This window comes from Thermobia domestica, chromosome 8 (assembly GCF_964235325.1).
Source record: "Thermobia domestica chromosome 8, izTheDome1.hap1.1, whole genome shotgun sequence".
NCBI lineage: Eukaryota > Metazoa > Arthropoda > Insecta > Zygentoma > Lepismatidae > Thermobia > Thermobia domestica.
The window spans coordinates 22735204-22758152 of NC_137461.1; the positions used below are offsets into that span (position 1 = coordinate 22735204).

The 22949-nt window shown below is 38.0% G+C and overlaps 1 protein-coding gene across 2 annotated transcripts in view; it reads right to left on the reverse strand.

The window, feature by feature from the left end:
- Positions 1 to 18163: 18163 nt before the first annotated feature.
- Positions 18164 to 22949, reverse strand: part of LOC145692781 (uncharacterized) — a 72039-nt gene continuing 67253 nt past the window's right edge. For both annotated transcript variants that reach the window (XM_081768245.1, XM_081768247.1), the window contains exon 4: positions 18164 to 21698. In XM_081768245.1, the coding sequence (XP_081624371.1) occupies positions 21174 to 21698 (525 nt within the window). In that variant the 3' untranslated portion in view covers positions 18164 to 21173. The remainder of the gene's footprint in view (positions 21699 to 22949) is intronic.

Below are 22949 nucleotides of genomic sequence, written 5' to 3' on the forward strand. Positions count from 1 at the left end.
AAGCCGTAACGAGGGAGTTAGAGAAATACAGGATGGACGTAGTAGGAGTTCAGGAAGTTAGGTGCGAAGGAAATGGATCTGAGAATTCCGGAAATTTTACGTTCTTTTACGGGGAAGGAAATAAAAATCACCAGTTAGAAACAGGGTTTTTCGTTCATAAACGTATAGTACCAGCAATTAAACGGGTTGAATTTGTTACTGACAGACTTTCTTTTATTACTCTTAAGGGACGGTGGTGTGATATCATTGTTTTAAATGTACATGCCCCAACTGAAGATAAGGATGACGATATAAAAGACAGTTTTTACGAAGAAGTGGAACGGATATTTGACCAACTCCCGCGATACCATATGAAAATTCTATTAGGGGATTTCAATGCGAAGGTAGGACGAGAGGATATTTTCAAACCGATTATAGGGAACGAAAGTGTGCATAAGGAAAGTAATGACAACGGTGTTAGACTCGTGAACTTTGCAACATCCAAAAACCTAATTGTGAAGAGTACAAAATTCCCACATCGCGACGTTCATAAATACACTTGGACATCACCAGACGGGAAAACACATAATCAAATTGATCACGTTTTAGTAGATAGAAGAAGGCAATCTAGAATAATTGATGTCCGGTCGTTTAGAGGGGCTGATTGTGACACTGACCACTACCTGGTAGCAGCGATAATACGAGAGAGGTTATCGTTGAATAAAGGTAATATTCATTGTCCGAAAACGGAGAGATTCAATTTAAAGAAATTAGAAGAGAGCCAGGTAAGAGAGGAATACCAGATTGAAGTTTCGAATAGATTCTCGGCTTTAAAAGATTCGGAGTGCACTAGTGTTGAGGATACCTGGATTGAAATTAGAGATAGCATTAAAATTTCAGCTAAAGAAAAATTGGGACACGCGGAAATACGTAGGAACAAACCATGGTTCGACCAGGAATGCATTAAACTAGCAGAGAAGAGAAAACAGGCAAAATTACGCTGGCTACAAAATCCGAATGAAATGACTACACAAAATTTCTCAGATATCAGGCGGGAAACTTCCAAAACTTTTAGAACAAAGAAACGCGATTTTCTGAAAGCTAAAATTAAGGAACTTGAAGATAATAGTAAAAATAAAAACAGGACATGTATAAGGGAATCAACGAATTTAAGAAAGGCTATCAACCTCGTGCTTATATATTAAATTAATCTGACGGTACAGTTCTCACTGACACGGATAGCATCTTAAATAGATGGAAAGATTTCTTTGACGATTTGCTTAACACGCAACCAAAAACTAATGTGCGTGGAGAAAAGGAGATACACACCGCAGAACCGTATAGTCCAGAACCCAACCGAATAGAAGTAGAAACCGCTATAAAGAAATTAAAGAAACACAAATCTCCGGGTGTAGATGAAATTCCGGCTGAGTTAATTTTAGCTGGAGGCGAAAAATTGTGGAACAAGGTACACAAACTCATTCTCCTTATCTGGAACAAGGAAGAATTGCCACAAGAGTGGAAAGAATCAATCATTGTTCCAATCCACAAGAAAGGCGACAAAACTGACTGTAATAATTATCGAGGCATTTCTTTTCTGTCAACATCCTATAAAATCCTTTCAAATATTATGTTAGCAAGACTGACCCCATACGCAGATGAAATTATTGGAGATTATCAGTGCGGATTTAGACGAAATCGATCAACTATCGACCAAATATTTACCATTCGCCAAATACTCGAAAAAAAGTGAGAATACAATACCCCGGTACATCAACTATTTATTGATTTTAGAAAGGCGTACGACTCAGTTAGGAGAGAAACATTATACAACGTTCTTTCAGAACTTGGAATACCGAGAAAGTTAATTAGATTAATTAAGATATGTTTAAATGAATCCCAAAGTAAAGTCCGGGTAGGAAAATTTTTGTCCACGAGCTTTCACGTCGAAAATGGCATGAAACAAGGAGATGCGCTGTCGCCATTATTATTTAACTTCGTTCTGGAATACGCTATAAGGAAAATCAAAGATAGCAACCAGGGCCTACAGTTGAACGGTATTCACCAGGTTATGGCATATGCTGATGATGTAAATTTAATAGATGATAGGAGAACAATAGAAAGAAATGCAGAGATCTTATTAAACGCTTGCAGGGACATGGGTTTAGAAGTAAATGCAGAGAAAACTAAATACATGGAAGTGTGTCGGGACCTGAATACATCAAATTATGGATGCGTTAAAATATTAAATAATACTTTTGATAAAGTGGATACTTTCAAATATCTAGGATCAATATTAACAGAGGAAAATCATATTCAGGGAGAAATTAAATGTCGACTAAAAGCAGGGAATTCGTGTTACTATTCGGTTCAAAATCTCTTGTCGTCGCGAATTCTGTCGAGGAATTTGAAGCTTAAAATATACAAAACGGTAATCATGCCTGTTGTTTTGTATGGCTGCGAAACATGGTCACTTACTCTGAGGGAAGAACATAGACTGAAAGTATTTGAGAACAAGATCCTGAGCAGGCACGTAGCCAAGGGGGGGGGGTCCGGGGGGTCCGGACCCCCCCCCTTCGAGACCAGAAATGAAAAAATTAAGGAAGGATAAAACAAAATGAAATGACAAAAAGAAGGATCAGCGTTAAAAATTAAAAAGAAAACTACAGGAAGCTTTTGTTTACTTTTTCTTATGAGGAGATTTGTATTACTTGCAATATGGTGGTGAGGTAAGCGAGGTTTAAATTTCAAGAAAAGTTATGGAATTCTCAGAATTCCTGCTATTAGTCAGGGAGATTTCAAGCTTTCGAAAGCATAAGTGCCGTTGTGTAACAGCGTGGGCATTTTTAATCATAACTTTTCGTCATCGCATCCTTGCAGTATCAAACATGTTATTTCAAGGACAATTTTCTGTTGCTCCTTTAACCTGTCATTTGGAACCGACAGTAGTTGACGGAATAATAAAAACAAAAAAAAAATATGTTGAAAGAAAGTTCTGTTAGCATTTGATTCAACAGAGAAAGGAACGCATATATTGTAAAACTAGTTGAATATACATATGCTTCGCACAGGGGCTGTATTTGGAAGTCAACGCCTGTGGGAGTATCACCATTGACCGCGAAAACTATGGATTTGATTCTAATATCGGTCATTTTGGGATATTTATTATATGCCTCGGTATCGACGCCCCGCTGGCTCCCGGCCCGTATACTTGCAAGTCATCGCTAATTGAAGTGTCATCATTGATTTCAGCGACCGCGAAAACTATGGATTTGACACTAATATTGGTCATTTTGGATTAGTTTTATATGTCTTAGTATCTCACCCCCTTCCGGTGACCCCCGGTCCGGAGGCGAATAGCGTGAATTTGGAAGTTAATGCGACTGGAGTTTCACCATTGATTTCAGCGACCGCGAAAATATGAATTCGGCACTCATAGCTCAAGTGGTAGAGCGTTGGTTTCGCATTTGGGAGGTCGTGGTTTCGAATCCCGCTGCCTAGCATTCTGACTGAGGTTTTCCAGGGTTTCCCTCAGTCCTACCAGGCAAATGCCGGGATAGCACCTACTAAACAGGCCCTGGCCGATACCTTCCCAAATCCTTTCCATTGTTAATGTTGTTGGATATCCTATGTAAAATGGCCTCTGAGCTGTATCTGGTGATTGTTAAATAAATAAATAAATATTGATCATTTTCTACTACTTTTACATGTCCCGGTAAACGCCCCCTGAGAACCCCTGGTTCGAATTTCGACAGAAACGTTTAACTCTGGTCTGGAGCCTGGACCAAGGTATTCGTGACTAAAATTTGGTAACTCTAGGTCAATTTGTCTGGTTCCCAAGCCGGTTCCGGTAAACGCCCCCCTGAGACCCCACTGTTTCGAAATTTAAAAAAAAACGCTTCGTCTTGATCTGGGGACTGGGCCAACCCCTGACCAAAATTTGGTAACTCCCGGTCCACTCGTCTGGTCCCCAGGCAGCACACAGACAGACAAACAGACAAACACACAAACAAACTCTTCATTTTATTTATATTAAAGGATAGTTTACAAGACAGCATTCAGTATGTACTTTTTATAATAATTGAGGTCATAACGAAAGGAAAATTGTTATATTTGAATAAACAGGAGAAGAACGTAAATATTGCAAAATCTTTTTCAATACTTTTTTTTATTATTTTGCTCGAAATTTCTTCATAGTTTGTTATTAAAATACTTGCCAACATATCCTCATTTTATTGTCCTAACAAACCAATATATGTTGATAGTAAAGTAGTTTAGATTGATCGAGCGCCTGGGCCTTCAGAATTTCATGTCCATCCCCCCCCCCCCCCCGCCGTTACGAAATCCTGGCTAAACGAACCAACATATGTTCCAGTAAAATAGTTTAGAGTGATCGAACACCTTTTGTGATGACCACAGTATTTCATGTCACGGACCCCCCCCCCTTCACGAAATCCTGGCTACGTGCCTGTCCTGAGACGAATATTCGGACCCAAGAGGAACGAGAATGGGGAATGGCGGAAACTTCATAACGAGGAACTACATAATTTATATGGTTTACCCAACATTGTTAGGGTCGTCAAGTCTAGGAGGCTTAGATGGGCGGGTCATGTAGCTAGAATGGAAGAAAGTAGAGACGCTTTCAAAGTCTTGACTGGAAGACCAATCGGAAAACGACCATTAGGAAGACCCAGGCGCAGATAGGAGGACAATATTAAGATGGATCTTGCAGAGATTGGAATACAGAGTAGAAACTGGATGCAGTTAGCTAAGGATAGAAGTCAGTGGAGAGCTTTTGTGAACGCGGCATTGAACCTCCGGGTTCCATAGGCCATAGAGTTAGTTATTATTATTATTATTATTATTATTATTATTATTATTATTATTATTATTATTATTATTATTATTATTATTATTATTATTATTATTATTATTATTATTATTATTGGCACAACAATTCGATGTAAACGACAGGGCCACACCCATAGGGCATCCTCCAGGTCCGATCTCCCCGCCAAAAGAAACTTTTAATTATTTCTAAACTTTCATTTTGTCTGCACCATGGGCGTTTTCACGAGGAACTTATATTTTCGACTTTGGACCACTGTGCAGTGATGATTTCATGGGCTTGCTCGGGGAAGGTCCCTCTAGGAAAGCTTAAAAACGATTTCCAGTATTTTGGCAGTACTAATTTAAGCTCCTATGTATTGAACTTCTCCCCGAGAGAAAACGTTTGAAATCATGTCTGTCCCCTGGTAAACGACGAATACTTTACTGCTGCTGTACTGATGAAAGCTTCACGGATGAATGTAGTTTAACGTCCTTTCCGTGTATATGAAAATCATAATTTATCATATTAACCCCTTACCTCATGCCGTGCCATATATGGCACATACCCTTTTTTCACTTTAGCTTTTTTGTGATTTATCAAAGGCATCAAATGACTGTTTTGTCTGCTATGTGAGATATTGACGTGTATGAATGAGAGATTTTGGTGTCATATGGCATGTTCTTTGTGAGTTGTAAGTGTGTCATATATAGCACTTATTTCTCGTCGGAATTAAGTGAAAAATCTAAAATTCAAGTTTTAATTCATTTTTAATTTCCCATATGAGGATTTCCAATACTGATTACTTTTTTTTCGCTAAAAGAAAAAAAATCATGCAGAAAGGGGTTAATAATCGATTTCATTACAAAGATTTTGACATTAATATAATAAACAGCAGCTTTAATATATCCATGTGTCTATGGTCCACGAAGCATCCATTGGTACAACTAAATTAACATATCTGGTGCTTACATAAAAATATTATGCTATTGCAACAACCCTCCCCTCTGATCTAGTGATTAGTGGCTTTGATGCACGAGATCTCGCGTTCGATTCCCGGGTGGAGAACATTCAAATTTGAACATGTTACCTTACCTTGGTTCGGATTCCAACTTAAATTCTAGGTCTATGTCTCACATAGCCCCGCTGCTGAAAGGAACGCTAAGCTTTAATCAAACTAATGAAGTGTAGCTACCAGTGGTACCAACATTTAACTCCGAGCTCGGCGGAGCTCGTAAGTGGAGTCAATATGTTGACGTATTAACGGATAACGCAGAATTTAAAGGTAATCTATAGTTCACATCCCATGCAAATAAGGGAGTTTTTGAATTGTTTTTTGCAGTAGACAGCTAGAGTAATTATCTTAGCCGAGTTCATTAATGGAGTCAACCCATTAATATCTTCACGGGTAACCGTGACTTTTAACGGTCTCTATTCATATCCAGTTTAAAGTCTATAATATGCTGTAGATTCTATGCAACCTGCAGAGTACCAAAGACATGTTGGTTGTCTATAATAAAAGGATATATAGTTTTACTTAGTGCAATTATTTTGGCCGAGTTCGTTAATGGAGTCAATCCGTTAACATCATGAGTAACGGTGACTAACCTTGGCCCGTTTAAAGTTTTTAACATGTCGTAGCTTCTATGCAACCTGCAGAGTAACAAAGATAAGTTGGTTGCCTATAATAAAATGATATATAATTGTATTTACTGCATCTTGGTCAAGTTCGTAAATGGTATCAATCCATTAACATCTTCAAGTGTAACGGTGAACTTTAACGGTGGCTATCTGCATTCCATATCCCATAGATATAAGTAAGTTCCAAATTCATTTTTGCAACAGATAGTTAGAGTGATTATCTGCGCCGAGATCGTTAACGGAGACAAGACGTTAATATCTTAACATTAACCGTGACTGACACTGTCTATCCATATCTCATCCGTTCGTGTGATCGTCTTTACCGTCTTTACCGTTTATTGTGTACGGAAAACATTGTTAACTAGCATATTTCTCCAACAGTGACACACAAAGTTCTAGCTGTCACTTACATAGCCTTAATAGTCTTCTTTCTTTCTGTCTTTTCCCACTCAGGTCTATGTCGAGTCGACGCTTGTGATGAGCCTCCTGCATAGAACTTTATCCCGGTATGTTTCACTTATTAGACTTTTCTCCCTGAGCGGTAGAGCGTTTACCTCTGATGCGTGGGGTCGCTGGCCAGGCTCGTATCCAGGGGGGTCTAGGGGGCCGGCCTCCCCTAAATTTTTGCTGGCCCCACTAAAATTTCACGGTAGGCTTGCAAATTAACTATAATAAGGTTGGATCGGCCCCCCCTAGCTTCAGCCGGCCCTTCCACTACATTTTTGGGCTGGCAACAGGCCTGTCGCTGGCTCCAATTCGCGGCCAAGTAAGCTTGTGGTAGACAACACCGTGTCCGTGCGTTTTCTCGAGATACTCCCGTTTGCTCTCACATTATCATTCCATCAATTCATCAATCGTCATTCACTTGCTTTAATCATCGTCTAGCTTAGCCAAAAGAACATAAGTGGGTGACGTTAAACTCCAAGATTTGATTTGATTTCATTTCTCTCCCTGAACTCATTCTTAACCACAAACATCCATTTCCTTATTAGTCTCCTTCTATCCCTCTTCCCATCTACTTCCATTGCCTCCACTCTTTTCGCCATTGTAGTCATTTGTTCTTCTCATCACTGCAGTCTTCTTTCTTGGGTCTTCTTATATATCTCTACAAATTGTTGATCCTCTTACTCTCTCATTCTGTCTCTTCTTGTTATCCCACACATCCAGCGTGGATTCTAGTTTCAGTAACATTCAATAAATATTTTCATGTACTTTTTGTTTATTGATCATGATTCTGCTTCGTATGTAATTGCTGGATGAACATTAAGCCTAACTAGGGTTGCCAACGTTTGAAAATAGAAATACCGGAGACCCTCCTGGAGTACGTATAATCTTAAGAGTGTGACATCATCGCTCGTCAAAAATATAAACAACATGAAAGTGGTTACTTCACACCAAATTGAGTGATTGCGGAGTTCGAATTTAATAACTTTAGTTACTTTTGAAGCGTTTATGAAACTTACTTATTCCAGTTTTGGTTAAGTCGGCACATGTAATTTTTGTAGTCTACCATCAATAAATAATACATCGCATTTAAAACAGAAAAGCAAATATAATTGGCAATATAATTATGGCATGCATTTTTTTTTTTTTTTTAATCTTACCAGCTTTGCTTGGGCTGGTAGTAATGCCTTCTGGATGCATTATTTAATTGGAAGATGTAGCTGAGGATGAATCAGTGTTAGAAGTTGAAAGCAAAAGCTGAAGATGTACTTTTATTGACCTTTAGCAGTGTTGATAAGTTCAGTAAATTTTCCTGCCTTCAACTCTTCACCAAATTCCGCGCACCACAAGTCGATATCAAAGTGGACTGTAAGCTCTGCTTTAGCCATGTTCATCAACAAACGATTCCTTCCCGTCACTCAAAAATAATCTGAATACGAGGGCTATCCAGAAAGTAGATTACGTTTTGGAATAAAAAATCAACAAAGTATAGGAAACAAATTTTATTATATACAGATGAAAGCCACACACAAATACTACTTTTCGACATAGTCACCATTCAAATTAAGGCATTTATCGTAGCGATGTACGAGCTTGGAAATTCCTTCGTCGAAAAATTCGGCCGCCTGCGACTTCAACCACTTCGTTACCTCTTCTTGCAGCTGTTCGTCGTCATCAAAACGCTGCATAGCCAGCCACTTCTTCATTGCTGGGAATAGGTGGAAAACTCAAAGAAAGTTCCGTTATTGTGAACTTTCGATTTTCACGGACTTTAACATCGACTTTTTCGACAAGTTCGGCAGTCACTTTCCTGGGTCTCCCACTTCGATCTTCGTCGTGAACATTGGTTCGGCCATTTTTAAATCTTATGACCCACTGTCGCACTCCACCTTCAGTGATAATGTTGTCCCCATACACTTCACACAGCTGCCGATAGATTTCTATCGGTTTACAGTTTTTTGCTGTCAGAAACCTTATTACTGCACGCACCTCGCAGCTCGCGGGATTTTCAATTAACGCAGACATTTCAAACCGTCACAGTATCTTAACGGAGCACAGCACGAACCTCTCACTAGCACGGCTAGATGCCGACTGAGCTGAGCAACGCTCTGACCCCAAGATGGCCGCGCTAGCCCCGCCCCTAGCGGACACAGACGAAAACGTAATCTACTTTCTGGATAGCCCTCGTAGAACAGAAAATAGGACTAGTCAGAGGAAAATTTACCGGACATTTAGTGTCCGTTTTTGAGGTCATACCGGACGCCGGACAAGGACGTCAAAATCTGAACTGTCCGGTAAAATACTGGACGGTTGGCAATCCTAATGCCTAACAATAACGCCCCTATTACTAGTAATTGCAGTGTTGGTAGATTTCCTGAAGAAAATTTTCCTCAATTAACACAAAATTTACGATTTTCTTATCAAATTTTCCCTAGTTTGTTAAGTGTACAATACCTATGACAGAAGTTATGTGATAAGATTAACTTATCTATATTAAAAGTCTTAACCTCATTTTTTTCGCTTTTTTTTTTTACTTTTATTATTTATTTATTTTCACACAACAACAACACACAAATACGCCCAACCAACAATGGGTGTAAATTATACTACTTTGACTTGAGTTGATTTTGAGGTTAACGTCCCTTTTCAGCAGCGAGGCTATATGAGACGTGGACCTACTGATTAACGTGGAATCCGAACCACATGAGCTTCCGCCGGGAATCGAACCCGGGTTCTCCCACGCCAAAGACGCGTACGCTAACCGCTTAGCCACGGAGGAGCTCTATTCTATTAATTTGAACAGACACACACACTATTGCTATTGAATTAGTTTATGATTTCTGAAGAACTTCAAAGAATACTTTAAGGATTTATATTCGTCAATCAGTCAGCGGGGGAATTTCCTTGGATTTTCACGTTTTGTCCAAAATTTCCGTTTTTGCAAAATTTACCGACGATTTTTTTCTCAAACTACAAAGATTGACGTAATTGTAGAATTTAATTACTTCCAAAATTCGCTTTTTCTTTTAGCTTTTGTTCAGTGCATCCTTTCTTTAATCTACTCAGTATCATGTCACAAGTAACAGATTATTGTTGCTTTGCGGCATGAAACAATGTATTCATGGACAGTTATAAAACCAATAAATATCACGATTGTTCTGCGGTTACACGCAACCAAACGTAAACAACATGTGGCATGCAATAAATTTTAAAAACAGATAAGATTTATTGCAAATTTATATATGTATAGTCCAAATTAGACTTTCTTTGTTTTTGTTTCCTTTGGAAGGCGTCTGTCAATTTCGTTAAAACAGAACATTGGAAATAATGTTTCATAATTAAGGGTCTTCACTACAGCGAAATTACACTACCGCTAATTTTAGAGTGTTTTTCCTGTAATAACTTCAAACCAAATAAAAAATATTCGAAAAGCAGAAACGTAGTGAAATAGACAATACGATTTTGCATGCGATACCTTTGCCACAATTCACCTATTTGCTTTTAGTATGCCGCTATTTACAGAACCCGCAAAAAATGCTAAATCTATCTATAGTTGCAAATCGAAAGCAGATAGATGAGTTGTGATAATGGTATAACGTGCAAAATCGTATTATCTAGTTAACTACGTTTCTGATTTTCAAATATTTTTATTTGTTTTGAAGATATTGCAGAAAAACTCTAAAATTAGCGATAGTTTAACTTCTCTGTAGTGAAAACCCTGAAGTCACTGTTATCAGCTCATCGGCTCTCACGAGACTTCTTGTCATGATTAATAGTACTGTAATACTCGCTTATCTTTCAAGAGAAATTTAGCTTACAAGGGAACGTCTTATATTGATAGTAGCGTTGTCCAATCAAACAATGTGCAATCGATAGAGGAGTGAAGAAAAGTGAGAAATCCAAAGTTTTACTGGCCGACACCCAAAAACACAGGAGATACACAGGAAAGAAGAATGTAGAATGATGTGAAGATAGCAATGCAAAAGATACGCAGACACAGAAAGAACTTCAAAATCATTAAAGTAATCAAAATGACATTTACACAACAGTATAGTAAGCAAACGTTGTATGTACTCACATACATACTCAATAACATCATATGTAATGCAATGTTGCCAACTCACCTATCTGCTTTCACTTTGCAACTGTAGATAAATTTAGTATTTTTTGCAGGTTCTGTATATAGCGCCATACCAAAAGCAGATAGGTGAATTGTGGTAAAGGTATCACATGCAAAATCGTATTGTCTAGTTCACTACGTTTCTGCTATTCGAATATTTTTATTTGTTTTGAAGATATTACAGAAAAGCTCTAAAATTAGCGGTAGTTTAATTTCGTAGTAATGAAGACCCTTAGTGAAGACCAAACCGTGGATCAAACCGATTATTTTATCTAATTCATGCAAATCGTCAGGCAAAATATTTTTTTTTTTGAATATAAAATCGGAAATCACAATACTGTAGAAGAATGAAGAGTTTATATGCCGAGATTCATCTCCAGGGGTTCGTGACATACTCTGTCCTCCCCTCCCCCCCCGAAAATAACCCCTACTCTTCTTTAGGAAGCTATTGTAATAATCAAAGTGAAACGATGTAAGCCCAAGTTGACCCAGGTACAAACTATGTTCAAACACTTATTTTAAGCAGTTTAGCCTTTTTGTCGTGAAAAGACGACGTAAACCGTTGTTTTCGTTTTTATTTGATAGATGTGTATAACATTAAAGTCTCATTTCTTAACATTTTTTTTTTCTAAACTTACTATGAAACACTGAACCTGTTCAAAATCGAAGGGCCCTCTGTAATAACAAGCTAAGTCGAGTTACCTCGATTCCTGGTAAAACATAGATAAAGAACGCGTGAGGCCTTACTTTCGTTTTCCGTCACCTCTAGTGCATATTCGAAACGTCTGGTGACGTGCAGAAAAACCAATTCATCAGCATCGAGTCGTCCTTTCCCAATGCGGATAACAGAGGGCGTCGCTGCCTGCGGCTAGCGAAGGAAGCACTGGTAGATGCAAGTAGGCGACGCGACGTGTCTGTAACTTTGTTTTCAACGGTCGGTCAAAGTTAAAAAAAAAAAAAAAACATTGGTACGAAGACATACTTTGTTTCGAAATTGACAAAGTCGAAGCAGTCGAATCAGAATGACAGAAGCGGGAGGGATGAAAGAGAAAGATAAATCGTGAACTCTGGCAAAGAAATATAGCAAAATCGGAACGAAATGCAATGTTTTGTTTCTTCCTTCGATGTTAATATGGAAATTCAAACAGTGCTGTCAAAAATCCGGATATTGGAATATTCGGATTTTGAAAATTTCGGATTCCGGATATTCGGATTTAGATTTAAATTCGAATTTCAGATGTCGGATCGGATTTGAAAATCAAAAATCATGGTTTGTAATTCGGATATTAAATTCGAATTCGGTTTTCGGATTTATTAGTAAATCAGGCAAGGGTGAAGAGTATGAAACCCCTCCCCCCACAGATCTGTGTCAGTTTTGGAAACGTATAGTCTTGTAAAAGAAAAAGCTTATTCCGAGCAGGCACCACCACTGAACACCATTCTGTTCTTCGTCAAGAAACTAGCCAAGCCAGGAATCAAGAGTTCAAAGAAGAAGGATGTGGAAGCTCTCCTACGATTTGTTACTCTTGCCAAGCAGCAGTTTTACAAGAAGGTGCGGAACACAGCTGATTTTTTTTTTTTTTTTTTTTTTTTATGTGTGTTCCCGGATTCTGAATCTGAAATGGACTCAGGACAGTGCAGTTTCCAGATTTTGTTGCTTACAAAGCTCAGATTATTGATATTTTGTATTTTTGCGTGTGCTGCAATACATGTTGTCACACACGTCGTTATGTGTTCCTACTGTCCGTTTTCTTTTCGCCATTAGTTTAGGTTATGCAATAACAAGGTAAATGCTCACTTTTCCACCTTCGTTTTTTTATTATTCCGCATTTTCGGTATTCACCATTTAATGCTCCGAAGCACAGACCACGAGCTACAACACTTTTCTCCATATGCATATATACACAGATTTACTCCTGTTAATTAGCACGTTGCACTTTAAGTTTATAAGCTTTGTAACTCAAAACCCCCATTTTTCACTTACCTTGTTATTACAGAGGGCCCTTCAATTGTAGATGGATTTGTGTGTCGGTTTCCGTAAGTAATTCCGGAGTTGAATGGTTTTATCCATCAATATAAAGTAGCGGACCGATTAACGTTAACAGACTTAACGTAAATTTCGGTGGAAGCCGAATATATATGGTAGTGATCAGTTTAAGATATGTATATTTTGAATTTGTGTGAATCCAAAAGGAACTGTTTCAGTCAACAACAAATGAAATATATATATTGCTATTGCGTTTTCCTATTGTTATTCATTTGCTACATACGCACTGCTCTTAGATGTTACATCATGCCGTTGCAGGATGTCTGACATCTAACAGTCTTCCGTATATTATATACGTATACGTATGTTACGTATTCCAGCTATATGTTACATACGTCTATCAGTAAGTGAGATCCTGACCACCTATACACAGTTCTTCCGTTCATACAGAAAGTATGTCTAAAATATACTTTTTAGTTATACGTTTGCTGTACGTTAAGTCCAAAAACTACAGGATTTACACACATAACCTACGTTTTTACGTACACCATATATGTTTTTTTCTCAGTGTATGATTGTGTACACAGTCACTAGTTTTCATTTATATATATATATATATATATATTTGGTCTAGGAATTAATTCGTGCGGGTGGACAAGAGATGGCGCAACGAACGGAGCGTCCCATAGTTCCGTGTATCCACACATGTGTTGCAAACCCCTGTCATCGCGTATCGTTCGTAGTATAGGGCAGTGGATTAAAGCGTCAACAACACCAGTTTGTAGTTAAGTGAACATGGCGCAATTTGTGCCTGATAAAGTGTTTTTGCGGGGTGTCCTGCTCCATTACTTTAACATGCAGAAAAGTGCGACTGAAAGTCATCGTATTTTGGTGGAAGTGTATGGTGACCATGCTCTAGCTGAGCGAACGTGTCAGAAATGATTTGCACGGTTTAGAAGTGGTGATTTCGGCTTGGCAGACCAAGAGCGAGCTGGACAGCCAAAAAAAATTCAAGACGAAGAATTGACAGCATTGCTCGAGCAAGATTCGTGTCAAACGCAGGAACAACTTGCAGCAGCATTAGGCGTTGATCAAACAACAGTCTCCAAACGCTTGAAAGCCATGGGAATGATTCAAAATATGTCACATTGGGTTCCACATGAATTGAAAGACAGAGACGTTGAAAGACGAAAAACCATTTGCGAATTGCTGCTTCAACGACAGAGCAGAAAGGGGTTTCTGCATCGAATTATTACGGATGATGAGAAGTGGATCCATTACGAGAACCCTAAACGAAAAAAGGCCTGGGTGAAACCAGGTGAACCAGGTCCATCACAACCAAAACGAAATATTCACTGTGCAAAGGTTATGCTGTGCATATGGTGGGATATGAAAGGTGTGGTGTACTATGAGCTGCTGCAACCGGGTGAAACTATGAATGGAGAACGTTATCGACGACAATTAATGCGTTTGAAGCAAGTTCTGGCCAGAACACGACCAGAATAGGAGAACAGACATGATAAACTTATTGTTCAACATGATAACGCTCGCTCACATGTCGCAAAACCGGTCAAAACCTATTTAGAAAATGTCGGATGGGAAGTTTTACCCCACCCGCCGTATTCACCAGACGTTGCTCCTTCGGACTACTACTTGTTCGATTGCATGAACAACGATTTGATTGGACAGCGGTTTACTTCTTCAGAAGATATCGAAACATGGGTCTCTGACTGGATCGCTTCCAAGGATGAGGACTTCTTTCGCCACGGAATCCGTACATTGCCTGACAGATGGGCGAAAGTGGTGGCTAGCGATGGACAATATTTTTCTTAAGGTATTTATGTATTTTGTGTTTGCACTACAGCTTCAATGTGTGCGTACCAACCGCACGAATAAATTCCTAGACCAAATATATATATATATATATATATATACATATATATATATATATATATATATATATATATATATATATATATATATATATATATATCGCTATGTCCAAAGTGTGTCCAGGGTTTTCACTTTGAAAATTGGCAATGGTTAGCAACGTTTTTGACCATAAAAGTACACATTATTCGTCCTTTGAGAAAGTTGTGGTCATTCGTTAACATAATTCGTATATCTTACTTATTTCAACGAAGATTAAAATTGTTTTCTTCAACTGTTTGTAACTCCTGCAACTAAAGCCTGTGACAAACATCTTGGCATTTCAGCTAAACGAATAAAAGCTCTGACGCGATGTTGCCGAATGCTGAGGGGTGTGGTTATGGCTAAGCAGACGAACTACGTGGGCAGGATAGGCGTGGTGGCAAAGGATAGACGTGGATGTGTACAAAATAAACGTGGCAATACCGCTGGCCTCTCATTTGCTAGCAGCGTCTAAAGGGAACTTTGAGCGCCGCTTTCAAATGTTTGTCACGCCATTTAGAAACTAGCAGTAGTCGTTCCAAAGGTACTTACATTTTGCGGTTGTTCCTAATCTATGGATGAAAACATATTTTAACAGTAAGCACATTATGAAAATCTATACCTCCACCTGCGCTGCTGCCTTATTTGATGACTCATCGCTTTGAGCTTCAATTTTTATTATAGTAAATTGAAGTAAATCACAACCATATAGTTTATATACAAGTCTTGCTGGTAGGTTTTCCTCAGACCCTTCACTGTTCGAGATCGTGTTTCCGATCACTACCTATTACACTACGTGTCTCATTTTCTCTCTTCATTTTCAAAAAAGTTTGGAGTGTAGAACTTGGTTTGTGGCTAAGTGCTATCGTAATATCTGATATACCCGGATGTGATTTACAGCTGACCATAGGGAGCCACTCTCTCTATATAAGGTAACCAAGAAAATTCTGTCGCTTTTTGGGGAGATCAGTGTTCAATTAGCCCTCACACCGTGAGTTGAATGCGAATGGAGAAAAGGCGAAGGCCAGTTGTTGGTGTGGGTATACCCATCTTATTACCTGGTTGTGGCAGTTCAGTTACACCGTGAACTTGCGTAAGGACAGAGTGAACATGGGACCTCCACAGAGCGTCATAAGGGCGTGTAGCTGTACGAGTTCAAACTGGGTCAAACGCCACAGCAGCGCGGTGCAAGATATGCCAAGCCTTTGGTGAGAGTGTTGTGACTACGCGGACAGTACAGCGGTGGTTTAACAAGTTTAAGCACGGTGACGAAACACTCGAAGACGCACCATGTGCCGGAAGACCAACACATGTACAAAATGAAGATTTTCAGGTACCAATTGAGGCGAACAGTGACCAGACATGTGAGGAACTGGGACTAGAATTCAGTGTGAGTAGAGAAACAATTGTCAGCACCTCCATCAACTTGGGAAGCACTAAAAGTTGGGTCGATGGATCCCACATGATTTGACTCCAGGCCAGAAGGCAATACGAGCAGACATCTGTGATTCTTTGCTGTTTCATCTTAGGAAGGAGCCATTTCTGGACAGGGTGTTGACATGTGATGAGAAGTGGGTCCTGTACGAAGCTCCACGGCTCCGTCATCCTTGGTTAGCATCCCATGAACCGGTTCCAAAAAAGCGAAACCAGCACAGTACCAGAAGAAGATCCTCCTGTGTATTTGTTGGACTCGCGGCATCGTGCATCGGAAACTGCTACCAGATGGTCAGAGCATCAATGCAACTGTGTACTGTCAGCAGTTGAGCTGTGTTCAAGAAAAACTCAAAACTGGAGCCAGCACTTGTGAATTGCAAAGGGGTCCTTCTGTTCAGGACAACACTAAACCCCACGTGGCTAGGATGACCCGAGACACCATTCTACGCCTTGGATGTGAAACACTATTGCATCCGTCATACTCCCCGTACATTGTACCTTCCGATTATCACCTTTTCCATTCTTTGGACAGTCATCTTAGAGAATGTCAGTTCAAAGCCGTAGTAGAGGTGCAAAATGCACTTGATACCTTCTTGGCTTCACGGCCCACCAAGTTCTACCGCAATTGAATCCATGGCCTTCCAGAACGTTGGCAAAAGATCGTTGATGCTGATGGTGACTATTGTTGATCTTTCAGGTACGTCTTATGTGACATATCGATGTTCGAAGATGGTGGGTGAAAAAGCTACATAACTTTTTTTTGGTTACATTTATATATTAGCTGGACGCATGATATTTGTGTCATAATAAGTTTAGTTGACATTTAAATTTTTGGCTTTCAAACGTATTGTAAATCTGTCGTTATAACAATACTTTGATATTTCAATGAAGCCCTTTCAGAATATTTTTTTTTTTCACCGCCACGTTTGAAAATTGTGTCCTCCCCTTGATCAATAATATGTTACCCGAGATTTGTTCCAGTCATATGTCTTATCTAATACAACAATAAATCGCATTTTTCACGGATCTTTACATCTTTCTGTAGTTTGTGGCAAATTTAGCAATACAGTAAGGTAAAACCTGCTAGACTCTATTTTAGTGTCACTTTATTGGGTTAAAATACTTGTTTCACTATCATCTCCAATTTCATTACAGCTCCTTATTGTGTTGCTAGATTTGAACTTCACTCATGTTAACTTGGCAAATTCTATCCAGGGTACGACTGGTGATAGGTCGTTGATTTGGCATGTTTCTTGGTCTCAGGAATTAGACTCATTCTGATCCTGACCGTACAAACGAGATAACGTTCTTGAACATGGTGAACCCTCGTACTTTGTACTATTAAATATCCACATAGAGTATAAGTAATAATGGTACACCCCTCGCAGAACAGTACCATTTTTATCTACATTTTAGTTAGTCTGAGCACGATGATACTGCTATACTGCACCACACTATATATATATTCTTTGTTTTTACTCGAAATTCAATGCCGGACTCCCGCTTGGCCTAGTGGCTAGCACGCTTGCCTTTGGTGTGCGTGATCCCGGGTTCGGTTCCCAGTAGGGGTACCGTTGAACCAAGAAAGTGATCGGATTCTACTATAATCAGTAGATCCACGTCTCCCTTAGACACCCAGACATAACCGTGGGACGTTAAACTAAAACAAATACAAAAAGTCGAAATTCAGTGCCAATGTTAGATTCAGAAACTTCTGTCCAAAGGTTGTGACCAAGCTTTCGTATGTTTCCAGAAGAAACTAAACAAACAGCAAAATTATACATAGTTTTTTTTATTATTGATTTATTAAAATTTACATTCATATTACGGTGTGTAATATAAACGTATTCATAATCTAAGTTTGTTTGGTTTACAAACAACTAAAACTATTAAAAACACTTTTACAAAATATCAATAAAACTTGTAATTTACGCTTATACTATTGCGTTCGTTTTGTTATCGTTTCTGAATGACAGCTCTTCATGAACTGTGTCAGAATCCCAAACATACTATCTTCTGTCCTTCCTCAGTGTGGCGCACAATTTGATTGAGAAGCTCCCTTGTTGGCGGTTCAGGATAGGATATGTTAAACAGATCATAATCAGAAAATAATCAACAACGTGTATATATATATGATGTTGAAAATAATCAAAACCAACTTATTATCATCTTCCGCGCGCATAATTATCGGAAGTTAGGTAGTGAAGTAGAAGGATAAAGTTAGATATACAAGGTTTTTTCTTCATAACAGGATACAGAAACTGAAGTGAATTGAACTGACCATTTGTTTGCATATTACATTATGATTACTGCTTATATCTTACGGTAGATTTTTTTTTTTTTTTTTTTTTTAGCATGTTATCTTACAACAGAGAAGATCCATTTATTCATCTCTACTCATTGATGAAATAATTAATATCAGAAATATTATTTGTTTCATAGATAATGTTCCACAATTTGTACTGGAGTAATTTCATTTTAGAATATAACATTTTACAGCTTGTACGAACCAAGGATGGTATAAAATAGAGGATCTGCCCATACGTATTTTCATCCTGTTAAATCAATGAAGCCAAAAAACAACGCAGCATCGCCACGTCTGATTGCTTACTCTCGTTTCCGCCATCGTCTGATTGGCTACTTTCGTTTCCGCCATAATTGTTGGCTCAAAACATTGCGATCTTATGGAGCGGAGTGCGCAGAGTAGGGGACGAAACTGTGACGTATGACTTCAAGATTTTGTTGTAATGGCAGATCCTCTATTTTATAACATCCTTAGTACGAATCTTATTATGTCCTCTAAATGATATTTCTCTAAATAGTTCAATATTGTACATGCAGCCAAATTGGTGCTTAACCTTGAGCGCAACTCACGTCAACCAATCTGCTCACAGCGATGTTGTCAATACTATGATATGGAAGTCCAAGTCGGTCTATGTGCTTTACAGAGTTGCCAGGTCTACAGATTTATCCGTAGATCTTCAGATTGTTCAAAGCAATACGGAAAACAAGAATTTTTAGTGTGACCTACAGATTTTCTTACCTATTATATCCTAATTTTGTGTTATTGTGCATAACAAACACCCATATGAACTTAAACTCTCAAATACCTAATAACAGTTTTTATGGGGGATTTGTGATGTCTGAATGCTCCAAAAAAGAATCATTTCAATGCTCGGTTTCGACGTTATATATATAAAATATTCTACTTTGTTGAAGATTTGCAGAAGGCTGAGGTAAATACAGATGATAAACAATACATATATTCCTCCAGACATTTTAATTTGAAAATGTGGATTTTTACGTATATTTTACGAAAGATCTACAGATAGTTTGGCTTTTCAACCTGGCAACGCTGCATGTGCTCCTTTTTTTGAATTGAGATGATCACTTTGACAACACATCACCACATTCACTTGCCGAAAGTAAACTACTTCTTACCGGTGGTTTGGCAATAACGCATTGCAAGTTCATTGGTTTACACCAAATATCAATTCAGTTACCGCGCAATATGCTGAGATATTACCATTCTCAATTTTGACTAAAATTAAAATAAACAAATAAAAGTTGCATAGAATACAAACATTAATGTCTCGTATTTTTTTTCTGGGAGGTCTATTTTGTTCTGTCACAAGGAATTTCTTAATGCTGAAGCTAAAAACACGCATTGGACTATTCTTTCAGTTCCTGTGTCGAGATATTTAATCGATTTACACAATTATCACTAGAAACCGAATGTTTAGGCATTAAACATCTGGAAAATAGGCACTAAAACGTAACTCGAAATAATGAAGATAAACACACAATACTATTTAAAAAATAGATTCAAGTCATAGATAATGTTCAAAAAATATAGAAGTTAAGTTGATTTTGAGCTTAACGTCCCTTTCTCCCACGACAAAGGAGCGTACGCTAACAACTTAGCCACGATGAAGCTTAATATCTTTTGTTAATATCTTCTTTTACAGTATATATATATATTACACGGGCGGCGATTAGGGGGGGCAAAGGGGGGCAGTTGCCCCCCACTTTTCTGAAATGGCCTATTAATGTATATAGTTTCAACCAGGGAAATTCGTATATTAACATTGATATACAAATATTCACATCATGTCTTGCCCCCCACTTTTAACGTCCAATCGCCGCCACTATATATATATATATATATATATATATATGTGTGTGTGTGTGTGTGTGTGTGTGTGTGTTATTTATATTATATAAATTATATATTTTCCCAATGAAGGTTTATTTTGAAGAAAATGCATAGAATGGGCAACATTAGGCACTAAAGCAATCATTTAGGCAGTAAGGGATGAAATAGGCAAAATAAACTTGGCTTAAATTAAAACTATAACCCCCCTATAAACATTAAAACGTTATTTTTTATCTATCTTTAATATTAAAGAATGGGTATTTTGCCTAACATCCGGTCTCTAATTATCACATTATATAACAATTTTATACTTTGTACTATATTTTCCAAGAAACACTGAAAATCGTAAAAAAAAAAAAAAAAAAAAAAATCTACTATGATTTATTATAAATGCATGTATTTCAAGCTGTTATAAGAAGTTAAGCACTCACGCACTTTTAATGGCATTGCAAAAATGAAACTTGTCAACACCAAGTTGCACAAAACAATAAAATATATTGTCCATTTTGTACTGTTTAAAATAACACGTTACAATCTGGCAAACGAATCGAATACTTTTTTTTTTTAAATATCTTTATTTAACAAAGAAAATGTTACATTGTCGCTTTACTAATACGAATAAATAATAGAAATATTTTTGTTGTTGTTGTTGTTAAAATAAGGCTTGATTAGATTAAGCTGGGTTCACACCACTACTGTTACTATAAATACTTGTTGTGACAGTTTGTGTTTCAGCATCCAAATCCTTTTTCATTTGTTCTAACACTTCAATATCATTTGCGGACATTTCATACTTGTGTGCCACCAATGTGTGATAAAAGTGAATAGCAAACGCGACAAAAATTACCAAAACAGGAATAACAATGATCGTAGCCGCCCACGAAGCTGTAAAAGAATAATCCCAAAATTTTACCCAACACAAAATGGCGACTTCCACGAGGAATAAAAATAGTCCTAAAACTGTTGAGAAAGCCCAAGCCAGTTCGATAAACCAGCGCATACGTTCGTGCGGCGATTCGTGAACCATATCGTGTACGTGAAGTTTACTAATGGCGTCGATATTTGGTAGAATGTACGTGCTAATCATCAGAGCGAAGATGTGTACGGCTACGAGAACGGTTGTACAAATCGCAAAGAGAACAAACAACCACTCGGGAACGTTGGTTGGTTCGTTAATTTGAAGTTCTACCATGGCAACCTGCAAGAGAATAATATCTAATGTAATTATGTACATATTAATTCGTTTTACAGCATTGTAATATTTCGAAATGTAAATGAGTTATATAGGTAACAGCAGCTTTGAACAATAGGTGATTGTATTTTAAAGTTATAAAAATAATAAAACGATCTTCTTAGGGAAAAGTACTTCTACATTCAAGAACAGATTATAGTACAGAAGATATAAGGTCGTTGGCTTCCCGCGAAAAGTTGTGGTGACGTTTATGGGGAGTTGCCAGCTTGGTTACTAGTGGCTCGCTGAGCGCGGTGAAGGGTGAGTAGTGATTGGCTATCCTCTTACCACACCCCCAGTGACAAACAGGTCCAAGCGCGGGAAGCCAACGACCTTACACCTTCTGGACTTTGGTATTGAAAATACTACTAATATTTGTCCTTATTTAGAATGGAGTAGTATCTACTCCCTGTCCCAAGTTACAGATTAAAGCACGGTACTCAGCATATGTCAAATCGAACTAGAAATATGCTTGATACGTGGAGAACAAAGATAATATCAAATAAATACAACTTTTCTCAATCAGATAGAATACAAATTTTAACCGATAGTTTCTTAAAACAGGAAAGTTTAATTCAGATAACTTGAAAATATGCTATGGTTATTCGTTATGGAAAATCAATTAAGAAGTGCATCTTTCAGAGTGTGCCGAAGTAATCAATCCTCTGTTCTTTTTTGCCATAACTACGAGCAGGGGCGGATCCAGGACCGACTTCTGGGGGTGCGGTGGGTTGTCATACTGCTACTTTTAAGGGCTCCAAACTTTGGGATGGGTTTTATTTATATATATACCTAAAATAGGAAAGTTTCTTCTTCTGGGATGGCGATCGTCTCGATCGCCCTCCCTGGATCCACCCCTGACTACGAGTGAAACCAATATATTGATGAAGTCTTTTCATGGCGAACTTATACCAAGATTTATAATAAGGTTCGTAATTTGAACTACCAATTTATAAATATTTTTTTTTATGTTAATGAGTGTTAAGTTCTCAATAGCGGGTCTAGGAAGATTCAGTGTAGGAAATTTTGATGTAAGAAAAATCGGTGTAGGAAAATTCAGTGTACAGAAAATTCTGTACAGAAAACTCGGTGTGGAGAAAGTTAGGTGTAAGGTGGATTCAGTGTAATGCATATTTATATTACCTCTTTCGATAACTTATAAAATTCATATTGTGAAAACGAAAAAGCCATAAAAATGCACCACTTAAAATGTTATTA